Source organism: Moschus berezovskii, chromosome 5, assembly GCF_049115385.1.
Source record: "Moschus berezovskii isolate FMDL1 chromosome 5, NW_MosBer_1.0, whole genome shotgun sequence".
Lineage (NCBI taxonomy): Eukaryota > Metazoa > Chordata > Mammalia > Artiodactyla > Moschidae > Moschus > Moschus berezovskii.
In genome coordinates this window covers 123,538,140-123,559,037 of record NC_142464.1, presented here as the reverse complement: position 1 = coordinate 123,559,037, position 20,898 = coordinate 123,538,140, and the positions used below count along the sequence as shown (strand labels likewise).

The 20,898-nt window shown below is 59.8% G+C and overlaps 1 protein-coding gene across 3 annotated transcripts in view; it reads left to right on the top strand.

Moving 5' to 3' along the window:
• ABLIM2 (actin binding LIM protein family member 2) overlaps positions 1-20,898 on the top strand; it is a 169,935-nt gene that overhangs the window by 71,576 nt on the left and 77,461 nt on the right. For all 3 annotated transcript variants that reach the window (XM_088836565.1, XM_088836564.1, XM_088836563.1), the window contains 2 exons: positions 9,300-9,387; positions 14,025-14,083. In XM_088836565.1, the coding sequence (XP_088692691.1) occupies positions 9,300-9,387; positions 14,025-14,083 (147 nt within the window). The remainder of the gene's footprint in view (positions 1-9,299; positions 9,388-14,024; positions 14,084-20,898) is intronic.

Here is a 20,898-nt window from a genome sequence, read left to right as displayed (position 1 = left end):
CTTCTCATCCGTGCCCTTTACAAGTTGACAGAGGTGGGAAGGACTTGCGATCCTGGTTCAGCCCTTTGGCATCCAGATGGGAATCTGGATGAGGCTTGGGGGTTTTTTAAGTGAGCCTGTGCCCCTTAGCTGTTCCTCCCCACACCCCAAGCCCGTGGCAGCACCAGTCCACTTGCGGTCTCTGGGCATTTCCTGTGGATGGAGCCGTGCGCCCCAGGCTCTGTGGCGGCGTCTGTCTAACAGGCGCCTCATGCGTGAGTGCGTTTCCGTGTTGCAGTGTGTCTCCTCGCTGGACTGGACCAGAAACGTGTAAGCGGATCACGCGTGGTTGGACAGAGCACTGCGCTCCGCCCTTTGGCTTTGATAATAACACTGAATGAACATCTCTTTGTCGCCTTGCTCGTTTTCCCAGAGGTTCGTTCTCGGACGTGTAGACACTGAGCTAACAGGTGTGAGCATTTTCAGGGGTCTTGAAGGTTATAAAGTGCTTTCCCGAGAGTCCATTCTGATCTCCCACCCTGGGTGTAATTGTCATGAAATCCTGCGCCAGGTGCAAATGTGAACCTCGCTGTCGTGTGCCCCCCTAGAGGTGCTGTGCTTTGTCAATTTTAACCAGTAAGAGTTCTTGCATTTCAGTTACCTTTCATCAGCGTTGCCTGCTTATTCACTGGGGTCAGTCAATCAGAGTTCTTGCATCGCAGCTATGTTTCATCAGACTTGCCTGCTTATGCTCTGGGGTCTTCGTGTTTTTCTGACACAATTGGGCAGATGGTCTTACGATGAAATGGTCGCCGTCCAGTCTGCCAGACGTCTTGTGTCTTCTTGGGTGGTGAGCAGGCTGAGTGTCCATACCCCCATCCTCTGAACGTGGACGAACACTGCGTCCCTCCCCCCACCCCACCGTGACACCTTACCTGGCGCCCCTCCATCCCGGGCCTCTCTCCTCACCCGGCCCTTTGCTGCAGATCCTGCTCTGGGCAGTCAGCCCCCCTGCTATCCGACCCAGCTGCAGGACTGAGGCTTCTGGAGAATTCCCCCACCAGGGCCCTACCTGCCTCAAGGCCCCAAAGACTGTTCCAGAGCTTCTGAGCGCCCTCCTCCCGGGGGCTGCTCCCCCCTCCCACCCTAGCCTGCCAGCCACAACAACCTCCCTCGTCTGAGGTTTACTGAGATTTAACGGGAGTCCAGGGCCACTCAGGGCTGTCTGCAAAGCTTCCTGGTCAAGGCTCTGTCCCTCCTCCGACTCACACCCTCTCTCACCTGTTCTTGGTTCAAACCCCTCTGCCTCCTGTGGGAGGCAGTCCCCCTTCCTCCCTGGGGGCCAGGGCTCCCCTCTCACAAGGCATCATCCCCCCAACTCCCACCCCACCTCCTCTGGGGCCTGACCCTGCAGTCCCCCTTCCTCCCTGGGGGGCCAGAGCTCCCCTCTCACAAGGCGTCCCCCCAGTGGCTCCATGAACAGCTCCCATCCCCCCTCTGCTGACCCCCCTCCCCGCAGACCCGCCCCCATCCAGCCCCCCCGCCTCCCTCCCCAGGCCCTGCTCTGCTCGCCTCCCCCAGGCCCGTCTCTGTGTCCGGGAGAACACTTGCTGGGCCAGCGGCCACCCCCACGCGGGGCCAAGCCCACCTGAACCCAGGCTGCCCAGCCAGGCCCCCTGCCTAGTGCCTGTCCTTGCCCGGCCCCCGGCCTCTCTTCCTGTGGAGTCACTGGTTGGTGCTCTTCTGCTTCGTTGCCCCCCGATGCCCTGAGTGGGGGCCTCTCAGGCTCTGTGGCCTGCGCGTCGCTGCTGCAGGGGTGTGAGTGGGACACTCCTGACCCGGACCCTGTGGCCGCCCTGCCTCTCCCGGTCCTGAACCCACCCTGTGCCTGCGAGTGCCCCCCATCCTCAGAGCAAGCCAGCATCTCCTTGGGGGACCCTACAGGCTGCCCCCAGCTCAGTGGTGGCCCCCGGGGTAGCGGCTGAGGTGGGGGTCTCCCCTGATGGGTCAGGCTCGGAGGGCAGGGAGGAGTCCTGTCTGCATGTTGCCCTTGTTCAGTCCGCCGGTCAGGTCCCTGATTGATATTCAGTGCTGGGTCTGACACAGGCTCCGGGCTTTGGGCACTGTGAGTGGGGCGTCCCCTGGTCCGCCTTGACCGTGAGGAGCAGGAGAAAGGCAGGTCTGCGGTGGAGGATGCAAGACCCTCCCGGGAAGATTAATGCTTTGTTTTCGCCCCTGCGGGCGAGCTCCGGCGCGGTGGTGGCTGAGTCGTTGGCGGGGCCCTGCACAGCTCAGAGCATCCTCCGCGAGCCGGCTCCGCAGGAGGGGGGCGGCTGTCACCGCGGCAGCGCTGCCTGGGCTCGGCCCAGAGCCTGCCAGCGACCCGGCTGGCCAGGCGGAGGGCTCTTGTTTAGGGGGCGGTGGGGTGGGTGGCAGGTGGCCGGCTGGGGACAGGACCTGCAGACAGGATGAGAAGGATCCAGACCGCCGGCTGAAGGGTGAGGGTGTCCATTCCTGCCGGCCTGTCCCCAGAGGGGCGCTGGAGAGGGGCCTTGGGAAGGCAGGGGGAGCGACTGCTTGGACTGCGCTCTGGTGCCAGGACTACGTGCAGGTAGGAACCTCCCTGGGCCGGTGGGGAGGCCATGCTGGCGGAAGGGGGATGGGCTTGCTGGGAGCCGGGCTGGTCAGGCGGGGTGAGACCCTTGAGGCACCTGTCGCCACCCCCACCCCGCCGACTTGCCCCCCAAGAGGCTATCCTCTCCAGAGCCCGAGCAGGAGAGCAGCTTGGGGCCCCTTCCCTGCCTGCAGGAGTCTGTGCCGCGTCTGCGTGCCCGGGCCTGGAGCCATCTCATGCAGGCGCCCGCCCACCCAGGAAATGTGCCTTTGACTCCCTCAGCCACGCTAAACACTGAGCATCCTCTACCCCATGTTTGTCTGCATCCTGCGTGTCTGGGGTGTCTGTCCCCATGAGCCTGCTCCACGCTGGGTCCACAGGGGACCCGGGAGGGGCTGACGCGGGCCCCGACCCCATTGCCGGCTGGCTGGCTGGCTGGCCCCCGGAGCGTGGGAGCAGCCCTGCTGCAGGGCTGGCTCCCGGGGATGGGTCGCTCTGCAGAGCGAGCTGGAAGGCGGGCTGGTGCATCGCCAGGGGACCGGGCTCTGAGAAGACCGAGCAGGGTCTGATCCGGGGAGGAGGTGCCCGGTGAGGGGTGCCCCCGGCTCGGTGCCCCCTCACCACCTTCTCTTCTTGTTCTCACCGGTATTAGCAGGAACAGGGGGGATTGGGGGCGGCGGGCACTTCTTGCTCAGCCCCACCCTCCTTAACTTTGGTCCTACCTGCCTCCTGCAGCCTGGCTGTCTCCATGGTAACGAGAAGCCCAGGGTTCCTCTGGAACCACTAATTAGCCCCGTCCTCCCTTGACTGCTTCCTCTCTGCCTCCCTCCCTCCTCCTCCTCCTTCCTCTGCCCTCCACTCGCCTTGCAGACCCTTCCTTCCCGCTGTCCCGCCCTGGCCTGGGGGCTGGGCTCCCAGGGGTGACCGTGGCAGGAGTTCCTCTGCCTGGAGGACCGAACAACTGAACACGTTTCTCCATTTTGCGTGGACCGTCCCCATGGCTCCAGAGCTGGCAGACTTGCGCCCCACTCTCCTTTTCAGTACTTTCTTTTCACCCTTCTGAGCAGGCAGGACTTTTATCACAGAGAGAAACCAAGCCCCGACTCTGAACAAATAAAAGCATTTCCTAAGGACAGAGGTGCAGTCAACTTTTCTCTCTCTTTAAAACTTAATGAATGTGAAGTCAGCTTCTCAAGGCCCCAGCTTCTCTCTCTCCCTCTCTTTTTAAAGTTTAATGAATGTGTTTATTTTAAAAACACGCTCAGAAGGAACACTTGTTTGTCATAAAATAAACCAAAAATCATCCGTAATGAAAGTCATCACCCAGAAAAAAAACTACCGTTAGCATTTAAATGTCATCCTTGCTTATTGTGTGCACACACACCCACATAGACACACAGACACACACTCAGATACACACAGACACACACACTCAGATACTCACACAGAGATATACATAGGCACACAGACACACAGATAGATGCACAAACAGACACCCACAGACACACACACATGGAGACCCCCATGCAGGCACATGCTGACTTGCCTGCAGCCTGACGCCGCGTCCCTGCTCAGCACCAGAAGGAGCAATATCTCCCCTCCTTGTCTTCAGCCATCCATCCGTCACCACATTCCCGGGCATCTGGGTTGGGGAAGCCGACGTCCTCACTGCAGGACTTCTCAGAGCCTTGATAGCTGACGTGTGTTATGTCTCTGCTCCCACACTCCGACTAGAATCCCCCTGTCACCTAGGACCCCGTTATGCATGATGGGTGGATGCTGTTTCCCCATTCCGAACATCTTTATGAGATAGCCCCTCTGCGTGCGGCTCTGCCTTAGGGCCTGGGGACAGCAGAGGACAAGGGGAAGCGGCTCTGTCCTGGAGCAGACTCCCCAGATTGAGTGGGGGTGAGAGAGGGGAAGGCAGCCTCGACATGCTCCCCCGAGCCCCTGAGTCCAGCACAAGCCTGTCCCAAGCCCAGTGGCATCAGCCGTGTGTCCAGGCAGAGTCAGGGGCTCTGGGGAGGGTCTCTGCTGACATAGCATACAGCCAGGCTCTTCTTTTTTGGGTGAAATCTCCTTGGGCGAGTCTAGGGTGGCAGAGCCCTCTGTGTGGGCTTCTTCACCCCACCCCCACCCACCCCTGCCGCGAGCTTCCTGCTAAAGGTTTTTGATGAGCTTCTCGGTGAATTTCATTTGATTGGCGTGCTCTGTGATTAGATCTTTTAAGATCTGGATCTGGTTCTGGTCATTCACAAAGGAGACTAAATTAGCTTCAAATCCGGGGATGTGCCAGGACCAGCCACAGGGAGCTGGCCAACCTGGGCTGGTGGGGACGTGTGTGCCCTACAGGACTGGCCCTGGTGGAGTGGGTGGAGGAGGGACCCAGGGGAGGCCTCAGAAAGTAGGCAGAGGCCAGGCCAGCTCTCCCGAGACAGGAAGAGGCTGTGGAGGTGTCTGGGAGGAGCAGGGGTGTGCCTGCCTCTGATGGGCTGTGGGAGGCCCAGCCTCTCTGCTTTCCACGTGGAGAAGAGAGCGTGGAGGGCTTGCCTGCTCCTCTCGGCAGGGAGGGGAGGGGGCTGTGGACCCAGAGGCTCTGCCACTTCTCCGTGGTACCAGCCCGGCCCTCCGCGTTTGGGGCGCTCAGAGCCCTGCCCTCTGCCTGGGGGTCGGTGAGGAGCAGAGCTTGCTCGGTGCCCCAGGATGCTGTGCTCCTAACGAGCCTTGTTCTGCCTGGTTACAGACGACAGCCGCTTGTCGGAAGGCACGCGGCACCATTGTGAAGGCGCACGCCACAGAACCTCATGGGCGTTTCATCCCCTTGGTAATCTGGGCCGTCCTGAGTCCCAGCTGGGTTTAGGGGGCTTGTGCTGCCTGCTGTGCGGGGGCTGGGGGGTCGGCGGCACAGTGACCCCCGGGGGCTGATGGCTGAGGCCCTTCTTGGACAGTATTCGGGGGGGTGGAGCAGGGGGTGCAGCCATGTTCCGATGACGGGGAATGCCCGGCCCGCGTGGCCACACCCAGACAGCACCAAGCAGCGATGGGGGCTGATGGAAGGCGTGAAGACACGTCTGTGTTTGACCTTATGAGCGTGTCTAGTTGGCCTGGGCTGCTGTGCTGTGAACCGCTGGGCTCAGACAACAGACAGTCATTTCTCACGTTCCTGTGGGCTGGAATTCCGAGGTCGGGTGCCAGCCCTTTGGGTTCCTGGCTTGGAGACGGCCACCTTCTCCCTGTGTTCCCCACGGCAGAAAATGCTGATGCCTCATCTCGTAAAGACACTGATGTCTTTATAAAACACCACGGGGCCCCAAGTGTCAAGACTTCGTTTCTTTTTATGGCTAGATCTATGAACAGTCTTCCATCATGTTTATCACACTCACCCGCTGATGAACATGTGAGCTGGCTCTACCTTCTGGCTGTTGGCAGTAGTGCTTCTGTGCAGGTTTATGTGCAGGTTTTTGGGTGGACGTGTGTTTTTATTTCTCTTGTTCTCTTCATTTTTCTCACGTGTGGAGGAGCAGGCTCACCGGGTTATCGGGTAGTTTTGTGTTTACCTTTTGGAGCCACTGACACTGTTTTCCCATCAGCTGCACCATCTTGTATTTCACCACCAATGTACAGGGCTCCAATTTCTCCTCATCCTCACTAGCACTGGTTATTTTCCATTTTGTTTTATTTAAATTAGACCTGGTGACCCCGCTGGTAAAGAATCTGCCTGCAGTGTGGGAGACTCAGCCAATCCCGGGGTCGAGAAGATCCTCTGGAGAAGGGAATGGCTCCCCACTCCAGTGTTCTTGCCTGGAAACTCCCATGGACAGAGGAGCCTGGCGGGCTACCATCCATGGGGTCTCAAAGAGCAACGCACACATTCAGTTTCACTGGCAGGTGTGAGGCGGTGCCTCGCTGGCTTTTGGCTTTGCTTTTCCTTAATGACGGTGGTGGTGAGTGTCTTTGATTTGCTTCTCGGCTGTTGCTGTATCTTCTTTGGAAGAAAATGTCATTTCACGTCGTTTGCACATTTTTTAACTGAGCCCTTTGTCTTTTTGTTGTTGAGCCGTAACAATTCTTTATATGTTCTGGATCCTCAGCCCCGATCAGATCTATGATTTGCAGATATCTTCTCCCATCTGTAGTTTATCTTTGCACTTTCTTGATAACGTCCTTTGATACACACACGTCTTTAATCTTTACAAAGTCCAATTTATCTCTCGTGTTCTTCCTCTCATGCTTTGCATGTCCTATCCAAGAGGCCACTGCCAAATCTGGGGTCAGCAAATGTACCCCTGAGGTTTTCTTCTGTGGTTTTATACTTTTGTGGGAAAACTCTTTTCCTGGCATGTGACACACAGAGGAATTCATGAATCTCAAACTGAAAACACCCAGGTAACCAGCACCCCGGCCAGGAGAACACATGCCCAGCACCCCAGACACCGCCTGGGGCCCCCAAGGCAGCGGCCACCCTGATACTAACCATATGGGATCTGCTCTGCAGTGTCTGGTGTCCGAGGCCTTGGGTCTGTCTGAGGCCTCCGTGTTGATTGCTCAGGGAGTGGGGTTGTTGGTGGGGGAGGCGCGTGTGAATATGGGGTGCACGCTGCAGAGCCAGGGACCACCCAGCTCAGGGCAGGGGTCACAGGACCGGACTCCTGGCTCTACCCCTCCTGCTCTGTGGCCTTGTTCAGCTTCCTCTGCCCCTCTGCGCCCTGATGAAAACGAGGCTAGTCATGTACCTCCTAGGCTGTCACAGGGATGAAGACCCGTCAGTGTGTGAAAGGGTGTCCCCTTGCTCCATGCAGAAACAGGCAGTATCCTGGTTGCTGCTATTTTTTGGAGCCAGGCGTGGGGTTGTCTGCCAGGGGCTGGGCTGGGAGGTGCTTTCCAAATCAGTTCAGTTCAGTTCAGTTGCGCAGTCGTGTCTGACTCTTTGCGACCCCATGGACCGCAGCACACCTGGCCTCTCTGTCCTTCACCAACTCCCGGAGTTTACTCAAACTCCCGTCCATCGAGTCGGTGATGCCATCCAGACATCTCATCCTCTGTTGTCCCCTTCTCCCACCTTCACTCTTTCCCAGCATCAGGGTCTTTTCCAGTGAGTAAGCTCTTCGCATCAGGTGGCTAAAGCGTTGGAGTTTTAGTCTCAGCTTTCCAAATGGAAGGAAGCAAGTGGACGCAGGGCCGGCCCCACACGGTGGCCACGGGGCTGTCTCTTCACTCAGCCTTAATTCTCCTTGGTCCAGCTGGGGTTTCAAGCCCATCATCTTTGAAACTATCCCCGCGGCTTTCTCTTTTCACCTGCCTCAGTGTAGATGAGCCTGGTGGATATGCCATATAGACCCCCAAGTGGCTGTTGCAGAATTTCTGCTGTCTGACGTCATGAGGGTGGGCTGTCCCCTCTCCCCGTGCCGAGAGTGAACGGGGTGCCTGCCTGGGGAAGGCGTGAGGACAGGTCAGAGGTCACGGTGTTTAGAGCACATGAGTCCTCGGTTGACAACGGAGACCTGGTAACAGGTGGTTTCCGTTTAAAGCCAGGGCTGTTCCCACCCCTCCACTTACACCTCAGGGTAGGAGCTGCTCTGAGCACAGGGCGTTTCCACTGAAATGGCAGCTTCACCCTCGTTCCTCTGGGCCCACTGCTGCCTTGTGACCTGCTCCCCAGATGGATCCCTGCGGCCAGGGGTTCCTGCAGTGGCCCCACTCCAGCCCTGCCCTCAGAGGCTCACTGTCTGGTGGGGAAGAATTTCCAGATGAATTGTCCAGCCCTGTGGCCATGGGACTGTGGGGGACCCAGGGCAGGGAGCAGTCACAGGCAGCTTCCAAGAGGAGGCGGCTTTGGCGAGGAGTGTGGGACGTTCCGGGTGCCCGGTGGGAAGCAGCCCTCGGCCTGGAGACGCTGGGCCATGTGGACTGGCGCCTCTGGCCCCATGCCGGAGGGGAGTCTGTTTCGGGTTCTTCTTCCCTGATACTCAGGCTTCCCTTGTGGCTCACCTGGTGAAGAGTCCACATGCAACGAGGGAGACCTGGGTTTGATCCCTGGGTTGGGAAGATCCCCTGGAGAAGGGAACAGCTACCCACTCCAGTATTCTGGCCTGGAGAATCTGGGGTTGCTAGGAGTCGGACGTGACTGAGCAACTTTCACTTTCATGTAGAAATAAGTCAAACTTGCCAGTGTCCTTTGTTTTGATAATTTTGCTATTTTAATTGAGTTGGATGAATTTTAAGAACAATGAAAACAGTAAAACACTGGTGGAGAAAAGTGAGCAATACAGAGATATGAAAATGACCTATCATTTTCGCCCGCCTCTCCTGTCCCTCCCCCTGGGGAAGTAACGTTATTTCGATGTCCCCTCCCCACCGAGATACAGGGTGCGGGGACCTGGCCCCCCTCTGCCTCCTGGCGGTGGTGGAGATGGGAGAAGTGGCTGCTTCTGGAGGCGGGTCTCTGCTCCCAGGCCTGGCCCCCAGCGGGCAGGGGCACGTCCACACACACACACACCCTGGACAGCCTGGAGTGTCATGGGCCCCGACCTGTCCCCACGCGTGTGGACTCCCGGCCGCATGGGTGTGGACTCTCCGCCGCACGGCCGGCCTTCCCGCCTCACCTGATCACCCGCGGCGGCGGCGGGGCGTGGCGGTGGCCCCAGCTGATGCTGCTGGTCCGAGTCCCCGCCCCCGGCAGACACACTGTGCTCTGTGCCTTTTCCAGGCGGGGGAGAAGCACTACCACCCTCTGTGCGCGCTATGTGTCCGGTGTGGCCGGATGTTCGCGGAAGGCGAGGAGATGTACCTGCAAGGTAAGCAGAGGAGCGTGCCGCCCGGGACCCCGGGCACCGGACAGGCACTCGGGGACCCGCGCCCTGTCCCGGGTGCGCTGGCGGGTCGGTGAGCTTTCCTGCTGGTTAGGGAGCCCCTCCTCCCAGCGGGGACCGGTGTCAGGGCCGGCAGGCTTTCCCCACAGAGACCCCACTCAAGAGCAGGATCCAGGACTGGTGGACGTGTGGTCCCAGGAGCATGCAGTCTGATTGCTTCAAAGCTGTCCTGAAAGGCCCATAGCCCGGGGTGGGCAGGCAAGTGTCAGGGTTTCCCCCCACCCCTCCCTCTACCCTGCAGGCTGATGAGGGGTTGTGGAGGCCACGGGCTGCTCCTGAGGCTTCTTTCCCGGTCAGGGGAGTCACCACAGCATCGGTCAAGACAGCTTTAGAGAAAGGCACGGCCAACCTTCTCACCCATTCCGTGGGAAATCCCAGACCCATTCACCATTCAGATCACAGTAGCCATAGAATAAAGGCATCCTGTGGCCAGACCTGGAGAAACAGCAGGTCACGGCCGGTCATCCCCTCCCTCCTTCGGCAGGGAGCCTTCTTCGTAGCTCATTGCTGCTTGTTAAAAAAATTACACTAACACTCAGACCGGAGCACCCAGCTCCCAGCTATTTCTTTACGTGTCTGCTGCCTGGGGAGCGGGCAGGTCTCCTTTGAACTGCACTTAGTTTTATCATCTCGACGGACCTCTCCCCCCACCACCCACCACTTGGGGCTTATTCACTCCTGACCTTGATAAGGAAAGATTGCTCACATGCTTGTCAGAATGGTTCAGGTCAGTCCAGTCCAGTCGCTCGGTCGTGTCCGACCCTCCGCGACCCCATGAACCACAGCACGCCAGGCCTCCCTGTCCGTCACCAACTCCCGGAGCTCACTCAAACTCATGTCCACAGAGTCGGTGATGCCATCCAGCCATCTCATTCTCTGTCGTCCCCTTCTCCTCCCGCCCCCAACCTTTCGCAGCATCAGAGTCTTTTCCAGGGAGTCAACTCGTCGCATGAGGTGGCCAGTAGGAAGACGTTATTCAGGACATGGCAGTCGGGGAGAGGGATCAGGCCGAATTCGACAAGGACGGTGCAGGGGATTTATAGCCAAGGCGCTGGGGGTCAGGGAAATGGGTGGATGGAAAATTATCAAGAGGAAAGCGGAGGGGGACCCCTTAGTGAAGACAGGCCCGGGACCTAGATGCCAAGTCAGAGGCAGGGGCCAAGGAGCTTGGGCATATATCAAGGGTTGGGGAGTCCCTGCGCACCCCGACTAAGGCAGCTCAGCAGGATTCTTGCTGGACCTATGTTCGCAGGTTGGAGGCCTTCCCCGAAGGGCCCGGCAGGATGGTTGGATGCTGAGACCCCTCCCCTGCCTCCCACTGTGGTCACAGTGTCTTTTCTGTCTTGTGATCCCAGAGGCAAGCCGAGGAGGCTGCACAGTGTCACCCAGATGGGCCGTGGGATGACCTCACCCAGGGACCGTGTGTCACACAGGCCTGCCTTTCTGAGACAAGCTCGGGGGCTGACGTCAGCCGGGATGGCCTGGTCCCCAGTGTCCCCTCTTGTTCTTTAGTCTTGAGAGCTTATCAAAGGGGTCCTTTGGGCCCCTCCCAGCTGTGCCAGGATGTCTTGGGTGGGGAGGAGGCCCCCTGAAGCCCAAGGCACCCAGCCCCACGGTGACAGCACTTTCAGGACGTACTGACGCCAGGCACGGGAGCTCAGGACACGAGCTCGCCATCAAGGGGACCCAGTCTCAGGACAAAGATGCTCTTCATGGCTCCGGGCCGAGGCCGGCTCCCCGCTTCTAAAACTGGACCCGTCCTGACCTCCTGTGGAGTGTCAGAGCCTGTCCCCCCAGCCTCCTGTTCCCCAGTCTGCGCCCTGAGGTGCAGAGCCGGTCAGTGGTTTTCACACCTGCTCCATGGAGCACGGAAGTCACACGGCGAGGCCCCTGCCCTGTGCAGACACCGTGAGACCCTCTGCCTGCCTGGTCCATCTGCGTGCTGGGGCTCCAGGAGGGTGTGTTTGATGGATGAATCCCAAGCAGCAAAAGCTCAAAGGAGCAGGGTCCTGGTGAGACCTCTGGCCTCTGAGGGAGATAAGGCAGCCCCCCTCCCCCAATTCCCACCGAATACCAGCCCCGCCTCCCAGCCCCGCATGCACCTGCCTGCCTGCAGACTCGGTGCACACAGGGAAGAAGGTTGGCACTCACTAATTACAGGGGTGGCTGTTCTGTTAGTCACTCAGTCGTGTCCAGCTCTTTTGCAGCACTATGGACTGTAGCCCGCCAGGCTCCTCTGTCCATGGGATTCTCCAGGCAAGAATACTGGAGTGGGTTGCCATTTCCTCCTCCCAGGGGGTCTTCCTGGACCAGGGATTAAATTCGAGTCTTCTTGGCAGGTGGATTCTTTACCACTGAGCTGCAAGGGAAGCCCAATTATCAGGGGTACCCAGATTAAAATAACAGTTAAATGCTATTTTCCCCATTGGATCAACAAAGGTTAAAGGACAGACACGCCCCACTGTTTGGAGAATTGGAGTAGACTGGTCTCTTACCTGGTTGGTGGAGCGAAAATTGGGAAATAGCCAAAATGCCTCAAAAGCCTTAAAAATGCCTACACTCTCTGAGCCAGGAGGACCCAGTTTTAGGAAGCCTTCAAGTCAGTAAGAGAGATGAAGTGGAACTTGTGTTTCATGGAGTTCCAATGACTTTAGCTAGAAATAAAACGTTGGAAATAGCAGTCAAGGAGCAGATAAAGAGATTCCTATTGATCCTTACGATGGAATATCATGCAGCCGTTAAAAGTTACACGTTTGATATTTAATTATGTGGAGGAACACGAAGACGTTTTAAAGCAAAACTCACAGGATACAAAACTGTGTAAAAACATTGCATTTAATGTGTACATGTACACTGGACGACAGCAAGCAGGAGGCCACAGGCAATTCTCATTGTCTTGCTTATTCCTTTAAGGTCTTGTTTAAATTTTAGTAAAGAGTTATCTATTACGAGGACTTCCCTGGTGGGCCCAGCAGCTAAGACTCCTCACTACCAGTGCAGGGGGCCCAGGTTCCATCTCTGGCCAGGGAACTAGATTCCACGTGCTGCAACTAAGGATCCTGCATACTGTAGCTAAGACTTGGGGCTGCCGAAAAAGTACATTTTTTAATTAAAAAGAACATCTATTACCTTTGTAATCATAAACTGTTTTTTTTTTTTTTTAAATAAAAGCTGTGCACACTCCAGTCAGTTCCCAGTCTATCTGGGAGCTCCAAGTTGGTACAGGTGTTTTTCCAGGGAGGGGCAGAAATGAGCTCCCTTCCCAAATGTTAACTCACGTGACTTAGAGGCTTTGCAGGCAGAAACGGGGTGTAGCTCCTTCCTGCCACAGGGTCAGGCCCCTCCTGTGTCTACTCTGTGTGGCTTTTCGGGGGGCCTGAGACGGCATGGGCACAGCTCCCGTCTCCCAGGGGACGTGGGCTGGCCTGGCACCAGCGGGCGGAAGCCTTCCACCGGCAGAGGGCGTGTGAGTGGGCTGTGGGTGGCTGGACGGCACACGGGGGTCCGGCTGAGGTTCAGCAAGGTGGGGAGCAGGGGCTCCGGACCCTGAAGTTATTACCTGTATTAAGTTCTCCCAGTGGCCTGCTGAGGTGGGATTATTGTTGGCCCCCGAGGGAAGGTGGGAAAGGCCTGAGGTCTGGGGAGGTCGAGCTGGAATTAGAGACGAGCAGGACCCTTGGGTGGGGAGCCGGGAGGGCGCTCGTGGTAAAGAACCTGTCTGCCAGTGCAGGAGACATGAGAGACACAGCTTTGATCCGCGGGTGGGGAGGATCCCCGGGAGGAGGGCATGCACCCCATCCCAGGACTCTTGCCTGGAGAATCCTGTGGACAGAGGAGCCTGGTGGGCTATGCTCCGTTGAGGCAGACACGACTGAAGCAACTCAGCACATACGGCCGTTGGGGACCTGTGACCCTGATGATGGGGCCATAGACGGGGAAGCTGGGTGGGGCCGGCGTGACCGAGACAGCTCAGACACCCCAGGAATCAGTGAGGGGCTGGACCCTCAGCCCGCGTCCCACTCTCCAGCCCATGCCTGAGGCTCCCGCCTGAGAGTCCTCCTTCCCGCCTTCCAGCTGAGAGCCCCTCCCTAAAGCCCTCATCTCCCTTTCAGGTCGTGCCCAGCTCCATCCTCCACTGTGCCCATGGCTGGGCTTGACAATGCCCACCTCACAGAGAGGAGCAGGTGGAGGCCATGGAGCAGCCCCCTTTATCTGCTGCCTGAATTGTCTGGCTCTGAATAGAAGCCACCCACAGAGCCTTCCTCGAAAGCCTCCTCTGGGTGCGGGGGATTCGAGGGTTCCTGTGGGAGCATTGGCTCATGGGGATGCGTTACTTGTTTATTCCATGTCGCCAGTGGGACTGTGAGCCCCTGAGCCCTGCGAGCCCCAGACCCCGGAGAAACCTGTGACTTGGCACAGAGGAGGCCTGCAGGGCCCCAGTGTGATCACCACAGAGGAGGGCGGCAGGTCCCTAGTGTGGACACTGACCCCTTCTCCTGACCCCAGGGAGCCCTACATCTGGGAATCCAGATTAACACTTCTTCTTGGCAATCTGTCCACAGGCTCCTCCATTTGGCACCCAGCGTGTCGACAAGCAGCCAGAACTGAAGACAAAAACACGGTTGGTGGAATTCAGTCTCTTCCGATGCCCTCTCCCAGCTTCTGAGCAACATCACACAGTTGAGGGGGTGCTGGTTCCTCTGCAGGCTCAGTGGTCAGTTCCAAAGGGCTGTAGGGCAGGTGGCCCGAGGCCCGCGAGTGTCCAGGTGGAAAGAGCAGATCAGCTGCTGGCCGGCCCTGGGGCTCCCTGCCCTGGCCCGCCTTTGTTCAGTGGACGCCAATGGCTGCAAAAGTTCAGGGACCACTGAAAAGTTAGCAGATCTCCTAAAAGTCCACAAGAACGTCCATGCTTCTTTCTGATGCCAACAGCTGGTTCACAGGGTCTCCCCAAATGCCCTCAGGTTCAATAACAAGTTAGAAGGACTCAGTGAAAAGTGTTGCAGCCTGGTTAAGGTTTATCCCGGGGAGGGTGGAGTGGACTCAGCCCAGCGTGAGGCAGGGTCTGGGAAGGTAGGGAGTGGTCTGGACCCAGGCTGCCACCGTCCTTTCCCAGTGGAATCCGGATTCCACACCTCCCAGCATCAGCACACACCAGGCATTGCCACCCAGGGAAGCCCCGTGGCCGGAGATTTTATCGGGGCTCTGTTAGTCGATTGACTGGTCTATTGATTGAGTGCCATGTGGTTGCTTTCACTCTCACGGTGACATCACCAGGACCGCCAGCATCTCAGGGCTGGTCTTTCTGGCGTGGCCCGCCCCACCCTGAGACCTTGGAGGTGTAGTGAGTGCCCTCCCCCCAAACAGAGAGCTCCTATCAGGAGTGACACTGATCACCTTCTAGAAGCAGGGCAGGACCCCGGTCTAGGCCAGGCCAGCCCTCCCTCTGGGCCAGACAAGACTCTTCATCCTGCAGAGGCCCTGCTGGGGCACCCGGCCAGAGGTGCCGCATGAGGGAGGGGGCCGGCTGGGCCCTCCTGGGCTGGTGTCCCCAAGAGAGACAGAAATCAGTGCCCCGACAAGCAAGTGATGCAACAGGCTGGCGGGATCGGAGAGCAGGGGAAGGACCAACTTTCCTGGGGATGGGGGCGGGGGGGACATGGAGGGGGTCCTCCAGAGGAATTGAGTGGGAGCGGAACCCTGAAGAGGGGTGGTGGGTCCCAGGCAGGGCCGGGGGCTCAGGCAGAGGCCCCAGGGCAGAGCAGGCAAGCTCCCTTTGGCTGGGGCGGTCAGCAGGGCAGGAGTCCTCTGCCCGCGCCTGCAGAAACACGTTCCTCCTGCCGGGGCCGCCCTCTCGTGCCTGGCACCCTGCCACCCAGCAGACTCCTCCTGTGTGCTTTCAGATCCACCTAGAATGTCATCCCCTGAAACCTCACCGACGCCTCCACTCACACCCTCTTCCCCCAGAGCCTCTCCACCAGGCTCCAGTCTCCTGCGTCTTGAACTGCCCCCCCAGCCCCCAGTTGAGCATGGCAGATGACAGAGAAGTGTTTGCAGGGTGAAGGGAGGGAGTGAATCCAGGTAAACTGCAGCCAGGGGTCCCCCACCACCCCAGGCCCCTCAAGGGGAGGCTTGGCAACCAGCTTTGCTCTGTCAGGGACCACCCCCACTCCTGCAGGACCTCCACTGGGATCCACACCCTGCAGACACCAGGAGCAAGTGCACACACCCCCCACCCCGGAGGGCCAGTGCTGTGTGACCCACTGAACTCCTGGCCTTGTCCCAGCAACCCCCGGTCTCCCACGCCTGCCCCCACACAGGGCGCCCAGGCCTCGCCCAGACTTTGAAAGTCTCCAAACAGACTACAGATGAGCCACTGGGCAGATGGGCCCTTGAAGACCCTGATGACTCAAATGCCTCAGAGCAGCGGCGGGTCTGCATCCGGATGGGGAAATGACAGCTGGGGGACCGTAGGATGGCTGGCGTGCCTGCGGGAAATCAAGCGGGGTGTGCGGAGTGACTCTGGGATTCCTGAAAGAGCTGGGAGCCAGGCCTCTCGGACTCAAGACTGTGGGATGCCCAGAATTCCTTTTGGGGGCAGGCGCAGGGCTTGCTTTGCTGGTGGCAGCTCCAGGTTCAGAGGTCAGGCTGAACGGCGGGGCGTGGGGCTGAGTGGAACAGAGGCTGGAGAGTGAGGCAGCGCCCCAGGATGAGTGTGGGAGGCAGACTACTCTGGGGGAGATCTCAGTGACCCCTGAGGGTCTCTGCACCTGCGTGCGTCAGAACGGGAGCACCATGCAGAGGAACTCGGGCCCTGAAGGAAAGGGGCAGAGGCCTGCTGTTGGGGGCACTCTGCTCTCTGCTGGAGATGCTGGTTCTGCTCACCGAGTCCTTTAGTGACACTTCCATCGTGGGAGCGAGGGAGTCCAGGGCTGCAGAGCCCCCCACCCTCAGCTGTGGGCAGTGGGTGGAGCCCGAGCGGAAACCGTCCCCAGACCCAGCAGACGCGGTGGTGCTTAGGGCTGGGAATTTGCGGCGGAGGGGTTGGTTCAGAGATCCACCCTCATGAACATTGTCCTAGGAGACGCGCTGGGTCACGGGCTGGTGGAGGGGACCTTCCTCCTCGTATGGGCCCCTCAGGGAGGGTGGGACCCAGCAGTTCAACAGACACTTGCCAAGCCCGTTCTGAGAGAAGTCAGCAGAGGGAAAGTCTCCCTTTTCCTTTAGCGTTGATTTCAGTGGGTTTGGAAGCCTCTGCTTTCCGTGGGTCCACCCCTTCATGATCCATTCATTTAGCACAGCTTCAGCGAGGGTCTGGCTGTGCCAAGCCCGGTTCTCGGCTGGGGGCACCAAGGTGCCTGTCACAAGCCCTGGCCCGAAGTTGCTGCTGATCGGAGGATAGAGGCAGGAGCGGGTGGACTTACCTGCAGGTCACGTCCGAGGGCTGGGGGCCTCTCACAATACCCGGCGTGGTATGAGGACCTGGGGAACGGTGGCCGTGGCCAGGCCAGGAGGGCTCCATGGAGGAGGACCAAGTGCCCGGGGTCCTCTGTGCCCTGCGCCTCCCCCGATCAGGTCAGGGTGACTGGTGCCAGCCCTGGATGCTGTACCCACTGTTGAGCTGGCCTCAGGGCCTGCAGGGAGCCCGGCTCAGGCCTGGAGGCAGCAGGCATGTCTGTCTCAGCCTGGAGCCCCACCCTGGATGACTGTGGGCCACTGGCCCAGCGGGAAGGAGGCCCTCTGGGTGCTGGAGGCTGGCAGGACAGGGCAGAAAGAAGGACCATTGTCTTGGGGGCTGGTCACGGCCCCAGAGTTGGCTTCCGGGGCTCATCTCCACAGATGCTTTGGGAACATTGAGGGCAGAGGCCGGCAGCCTCGGGACAGCTGTCCCTTTTGTCCGGCGACAGGATCCAGGCCCTGGTCATGCCCTGCATGTCCCTTGATTCACCCTCCCCACCCATACCCCTCAGAGCCTCTTCTGTCTCGCCTGAGAAATGAGAATAAACCCTGGGCAGGCCAGGAAACAAATGGACAGGGCGGTGGGTGGATGGGGCAGTCGGTGGGCAGAGCAGGTGGGCAGGGCAGTGGGTGGGCAGAGCAGGTGGGCAGGGCAGTGGGTGGGCAGGGCAATCAATGGGCGGAGCAGGTGCACAGGAGGGCACAGGTGACTTTGCTGGTCACTCGGGCCCCGTGGAGACAGCTCTCCCAGCCAGCTGACCACTGCTGGCCTGCGCGGCAGGAGAGAGCTGTGTTTTTCTGTAGGGTGCATTGAGTGGGAGCCAGCTAACGAGCATGAACCTGCCGGACCCGGTCAGCTCTGGGTCAGCCTGGCGGGGTCAGCTCGGTGGCCGTCAACCCGGGGGATACCGCAGAGGTGGCGTCACTCTCTCTGAATCCAGTCTCCAGGCGGAGGTGGCTCTGCTGAAACCTGGCAACCCAGACGAGCGCTAAGTTGCCCATCTGGAGGGATGCTCAGCGCTCAGCTAATTAAGCATGCCAGGCCCAGTGGGCTCCAGGACCCCCCTCCAGCCCCCGAGGCCAGCTCTGGAGTCCCTGCGAGCGAGCCAGGATAGGAAGAGCAACCCTTCCTCACTCCTGGAAGATCCCTGACTGCATGTCCCCCCGGGGGGAGGGCTGCCCCCCAGGACAAGGACGCGTGTTGGCCGAGGGTGCCCGGGGGGTCCCTGTCGGAAGGCTGTGGTCCTAACCGCCCGTCCCCAGTGCCTCGTTGGGCATGAGATTGTACCGTCGTTCAACACACGGTCCCCGAGCACCTGCTGTGCCTTCCAGGCTGGGCACCAGGAACACAGAGGTGAACCAGGGTCCCTGCCCTACAGTGTCTGGCCAGGGAGAGACGCCTGGGCCAGCTCCAGGGTGCAGGACGCTTGCCTGTGAGTCGGGGTGGGACACGGCTGGCTGGATGGGCCTGGCGGGCGGGGTTGGGGGACAGCCTGGCTTCCTGGAGCCAGGACTTGGCAGGTGTGTGGAAGGGTGGGTCTCAGGGGCCGGCCCTGTTCTGGTGTGGCGCCCCAGTCTGAGGAGCCGTGAACAGGTGGGGATTGAAGGAGGATTTCAGAGCCGTGGGAAGGAGCGGCACTGTGTCTGCTGAGTAGCTGGAGAGGCCTCAGTGCGTGGAGAAGGTGGCTGAGGCAAGGCCAGCCTGGCGGCTCCTGCTCCGGTAGGACCCGAGGGAGCCTGGACGGGAGGGCTGGTCTCCCGCAGGCTGCGGCTGCCTGTGGTCATGCCTACCCTGAGAGCGCACGGAGGTCCTGGCTGCTTACTGCGGGGTGAGGGGGGGCGCACCCAGAGGAGGAAGCCAGAGCCCCTGCACTGACCATGGGGCCGCTGAGCAGAGAGAAGCCAGGCTTGGTGAGGCTGCCCTGGGGGCCCGAACACAAGGATCGGGAGACTGACCCCGAGCGAGGATGTTCTAGCGGAATTTGCAGTGGCCGCGGGGTGGGAGAGCCAGACCTGCCATTGAAGCCTCTGTGGCCTTGGGCCAACCACCAGCCGTCTCAGAGCCTCAGCCCCTCGGCTTTAACGTGGAGACGAGGGCGCGCTGACCTCTCTCTGTGTTTACACAGCTTGTGTCCAACCTTAGTGAGAGCCAGGCACGCCCTGGCCCTGTTGTGGGACGGAGCCTCCCGGGGCCGAGCTGGGTGGACGGGGCTGGACGACTGCCCGGCCTTGGGCACGTGTGAACAGCACCCCAGAGAACGCAGCTGGGCGCTGGGTTTGATCGTGAGGCTCCTTCGGGCAAGTTGGAAGCAGGGGAGACAGAAGGTGAGAGAAAGCCCAGGTCTCCTGATTTGGGGGAAACCGCTGGACTCAGCCCCCTTCCGTCGGGGCTCCGTGACCCAGCGGACGTCGCGGGGGTGGGGGCTGCTGCTAGAGGAGCCTGCTTCTCCTGGGCTGGGAACCAGGGCACAGCGGGGGGCGGGCACCATGTGGCTGCCCAGCTGCCTGCTCGGGACCCTGAAACGTGCAGGAGAAGGCTGGACCACCTTGCTGCCGCGCCAGCAGCCCAGGCCCCCTTCTGGCAGGGCCGTGGTGTCAGTAACCCCGGTGCCACCCCGACAGTGCCAGGAAACGTCCCTCGGGGCCTGGGGTCAGTCCTTGTGGCTCTGCTGGTGCTCTCAGCTTAGGGGCGCTTTCTTCTGAAACACCCAGTATGAGTCGGCTTTGTGAAGAAGGGACTCCCTGTCGTGAGCTGGAGTCAACTGAACTGAGGTAAAGGCAAGGGTGATTCACCGGAGCCAATTCCTTAGCAGGCTGCGCCTCTGAGTCCTCAGCAATGGAAAGAGCCTTCCAGGCAGGCTTTTCCATTTCACAGGAAGGAAGCTGAGCATCAAAGTTTTTCTCAGATGTGCCAAGAGTACATGCCCAGCATTTTTGCCTAGCCAAACGGGCCACCGGGACAGCAGGAAAACACAGACCCTGTGTGTCCCGCCTCCCACGGCATGTCTCCCTTGAGATGGCAGCTTGTGATGTGTGTCTTCCTGGGGGTGGCTGAGCCTCAGGGGTTGGGCTGAGCTTCTCGAGGGACCCCAGCCCCTTGCCGGCCTTTGTGAGCCTGCGGTCCGAGGGGACAGGCAGACCCCTGAATCGATGCCCAAACCCGTGTGTGCAGCTGGGCCATGGGGCCTCACAGAGGATGCCAGGGTGATGCCTGGGGTAAGGAGGTGGGCTGGACCGGCTGGTGAGTGGCGAGCACGGCGGTGCCCACGGAGCTTCACGCCCTGTCCTCTTTCCTTTCTAGATGCAGAACCAGGTTTCCCGTCAGGTTTGCCCGGGCACCACCCCCTGTGCCTCTCAGGTCTGTCCCTGCCGCCCCCGTGTCGGCCTCATGTCTGGCCCCGGTGCCGTCCCCTCTCCGCTGGTGTGCTGAGTGGAGGAGCAGCTGTGGGTCATCCCCCGGGAGCGGAGGAGGGTGCGCTCCATGGCAGGCGTTGTTGCTGCTGTTCAGTCATGGCCGACTCTTTTCGACCCCGTGGACTGCAGCACGCCAGGCTTCCCCGTCTTTCTCTAGTGACCAGAGCTTGCTCAAACTCACATCCATTGAGTCAGTGATGCCATCCAACCATCTCATCCTCTGTCGTCCCCTTCTCCTCCTGCCCTCAGTATTCCTCAGCATCAGGATCTTTTCCAGTGAGTCACCTCTTCGCATGAGGTGGCCAAAGTATTGGAGCTTCAGCGTCAGTCCTTCCAGTGAACACCCAGGGCTGATCTCCTTTAGGACAGGCTGGTTGGATCTCCTTGCAGTCCACAGGACTCGCAAGAGCCTTTTCCAGGTGTTAGCCACACCAAATGCGCGTGACTCGGCTCTGGAGGCTGGAGCTGCAGGGTCCGCCGGCAGGCTTGGCTCCTCAGGAGGCCTCTCCTCTTGGCTCCTCAGGAGGCCTCTCCTCTTGGCTCCTCAGGAGGCCTCTCCTCTGGGCG